Below are 3,700 nucleotides of genomic sequence, written 5' to 3'. Positions count from 1 at the left end.
CCATATTTTTTCCATAGAAGAAAAACAAACTTTTTATTACTATAAAAAGTTACATATACATTCTGCAGCTTTCGTTTTGCTGTAATACATATATAAGCCTGCAAAAAACTATTCAGAAACTGAGCTTGGCCTCTTCAAAAGAGGAGATAACAGCTCCCTTTCTCCATATTGTCAAACAGAGCCCATGGTTCCTTGTGTTTGATAACTAAAATCTACAACTAGCTTCTTTTTCCGGGCTTCCTCTATCAAGGAAAACAACCCTAGACGAAAAAGATTGCACAAAACAAACAAAATACATGAAACAGATTTCAGGTTTCCAGCTATGTTCCAAAAAGCAAAAACAGTGATATCAGATCAGCCATGTGCCATGATTATGCATTTCGAGCATAAGGAGGCTGGTCCGAAAAATGGTCTTCTCCATTGATTTCTTCCACTATTCTCCAGCTGCCCAGAACTTGTTGAAGACCGTCTTTAGAAAGCTTGTCTGCAGAGTCATTTCGTTCCCTGTATATATGTTGAATGGAAAAAGTATTAAAAGATAATTTCAGGTGTTGTATTTCTTCTAAAAGGGGAGGCAAGATATAATTATGACAACTGCTTTGACCATTTATCCATTTGATAACATTTAGTGAATCCCCAAAAATCTGAACTATGAAGGTGTTTCTGTGTATCAGCCAGCATAGAAGAAGCTTAAGAGCAGATAATTCTGCAAAATTGTTGAAGCCACTACCCAAACCTATGGAAGCTTTTAGGGGGTGACTTTTGTTTATGTGGATAATTATACTTGCTCCAGCTTTATTATTTTGAGAGGCTCTGTCAAAGTAAGCCCATGGCACTCCATCCTTGATTTGTTCTTCTTCAACCTTTCGGGGCGCCTTTTCTTCCTCTGAATCCGGGATATTTGAGTAGATTGATGAACACTGAACAACAATTGATTCCACAGAAGTTCCCTTATCCTGGAAAATGCTTCTATTCCTTGCAATCCAAATGCCCCAGCATATAATGGGAGGTAGATTCCTTAACTTCCGAACTGAGTTTTGGTGCCACCATTTATGCCAAACTTCAGCAATATGGTCCCCTTCCCAAGATATAGGCAAGTGAATATACTTCTCCACCTCCAACCATACTTTTTTGACTGTAAGACAACCAATGAACAGGGGCGCTATAGTCTTTGAGTCATTTTTGCATAATGGACATCTTCCCGGCCCTTGTTTAAATCTGGCTTGCAGAATATCCCGTGTAGGGACTTTCCCTTTCAAAATACACCAGAATAACAATTTTGCTCTAGCAGGGCACTTTAACTTCCATATCGATTTCACCCACCAATCTGGATCTTCCCAACCTTTTTTGGTCATGAGAAACTTATATCCAAATTTTGGGGAATAGCTACTAGAGTCAGCATAAGCCCATACCAGCTGATCTGGTTTGTCCTTGAGCCTTACATTTGATCTGGAGAGTTCTTGCATGTAAACCTCCCAATCATTCCACCAACGGGGGTGAAGATCCAATTCCTCTCCTGACTTCCAAGCTTGTCCCCATATGGTTGAGAATCCTATTTTCTCCACCTGATTTAGATACAATATTCCTTTGGAATCAAGGTGTCTAATCAGGCCAGGGGATATAGCATAATTCTCGTTACAACCCACCCAAGGGTCCCTTCCAATGCGAATGTTTTCACTGTTTCCAATCTGCCAGGACAATCCTTGTTCAATAATTTTAAAGGCATCGATAGTCGCTTTCCATGTTATCGACACATTCCCTCCTTTCTTTTCTGGATTCCTAATCCAGTCTTCAAGAGGATTGGGATCAATGTATTTCCGCTTCACCACTTTTGTCCAAAGGTTTTCCAATTTGATGATTCTCCTCCCTGATTTTGCTGCCAGAGAGGTTCCAAAAGCAGTGATATCTTTTATTCCCCATCCTTCCCATTCTTTTGGTCTTGCCACCTTTTCCCAGGCAATCCAAGGGAGCACAGACTCCTCCTTGGATCCTGCCCATAGAAATCTACTGCATATTCTTCTTATCTTTTCCAGAATTCCTTTGGGAACCCAGGTCAGCGCAACCCAGTATAGAGGAATTGCTAGGAGGACTGATTTAATTAAAGTTAACCTTCCTACTCTGGAGAGCCACCTAAAGCTCCAATGTGAAATCCTGGCTTCAATCTTTGCTACTAACCAATTCCAGTCCTCCTTTTTATAATTATCCGGTTTCAGCCAAAACCCCAGATATTTGAAAGGGTCCCCAAACTTAGTTACCTCTAAAGGAAGGACAGCAGTAATCTGACTTATCTCCTGTCTATTTAGGCCTTCCATCATGAGCTGTGATTTCCTGTAATTGACTTGCATCCCAGTTGCTTTCATGAACAGCTCAAGAATCTCCTTTATCTTTTTAAATTCTGTCAGGCTTCCATTACTGAAGAGTAATATATCGTCTACAAACAGGAGATGCGTAATAAAAAGGTTGATAGCCACCTCCAGGCCTTTTATTGTTCCTTCCCTTTTGGCTTTTAACATTAGCTGACTCAACCCTTCTGCAACTAGTAAGAAAAGTAAAGGAGACAATGGGCAACCTTGTCTTAAGCCCCTTTGCCCTTTGAAGAACGGAGAGGCTGCCCCATTTATAAGCACCGCAAAGCTGACACTGGTGATACATCCCATAACCCAGTTGATAAAATCGATTTTGAACCCCAGGTGAGTTAGCAACATTCGGAGATAGGTCCAACTGATTATGTCATATGCTTTTGACAGATTAATTTTCACCACTGCTCCTTTCTTTTTCATCAGTTTCACACTATGAATTGTCTCCTGGGCCACACCTATAGCTTCGTGGATTTGGCGCCCATCCAGAAAACCAAACTGTTCGCTTGAGATGCATCTGGATAGAATTGGTTTTAAGCGAGCAGCTATCGTTTTAGCTATGATTTTATAAACAATGTTGCATAGTGAAATGGGTCTGAAATCTTCAAATGACTCAGGGACTTCTTTTTTAGGAATAAGGGCTATAAATGTTGAATTAAAAGGTGCATATATCATACCTTTCCTTCTGGACTCCTCAACCACATCAATTAGTTCTGAGCCAATTTGATAAAAAAACTGCTGAAAAAATTCTATAGGCCACCCGTCAGGCCCAAGACTTTTATCTTTTGCCATAGATTTTATTACATTCTCCACTTCTTCAGAAGTGACTTCCCCCAGTAAGCCTTCCGCTTCTTCCTCCTCCACATATTGAGGAAAGCTTTGGGTTGTTTTAATAACCTCTACTAATGTAGGCTCTATCTACTCAGAAAAAAGGTTTTGAAAGTGGTTCCTCCCCATGTTTGAGAGCGATTCAAAGTTATTTTCCTCTCTACCTTCTTCGTCTTTTAGCTTCCAAATAGTATTCATTATCCTCCTACCTTTCGCATAGTTGTGAAATTTTTTTGTATTTTCATCTCCAGCCATCAGCCAGATCGCCCTGCTTTTCAACCTCCATTCTTCTTCTCTGTCCAAAAGAATTTGGCTTCTCTGCATTTCTAACAACAAAATCCTGTCCTTCAACTCCTGAGATTCATATCCAATTGAGTCAGGTTTTTCTAGTTCCCCAAGCTCCATGTTGATACTGATTAAGGCTTTGTTTTGCTTTTGCTTCCTCTTTTTAGCCCAGTCCTTTGTGGCCTTCTTCATCCTTTTTAGATTTTCCATGAAAAGGAAGCTCTTATCTT

General features: G+C 40.2%; 1 protein-coding gene across 1 annotated transcript; it reads right to left on the bottom strand.

The window, feature by feature from the left end:
- Window positions 1–371: 371 nt before the first annotated feature.
- Window positions 372–3,149, bottom strand: LOC149250005 (uncharacterized). The gene has a single exon (XM_089453537.1). It carries the CDS (start codon window positions 3,147–3,149, stop codon window positions 372–374), a length of 2,778 nt encoding a protein of 925 aa, XP_089309663.1.
- Between the last annotated feature and the right edge of the window lie 551 nt (window positions 3,150–3,700).

This window comes from Pinus tabuliformis, chromosome 7 (assembly GCF_031772625.1).
Source record: "Pinus tabuliformis cultivar Carrire ecotype Pingquan chromosome 7, CPIR1, whole genome shotgun sequence".
NCBI lineage: Eukaryota > Viridiplantae > Streptophyta > Pinopsida > Pinales > Pinaceae > Pinus > Pinus tabuliformis.
The sequence above is the reverse complement of the archived record's forward strand: the minus strand, read 5'-3'. Positions and strand labels throughout refer to the sequence as shown.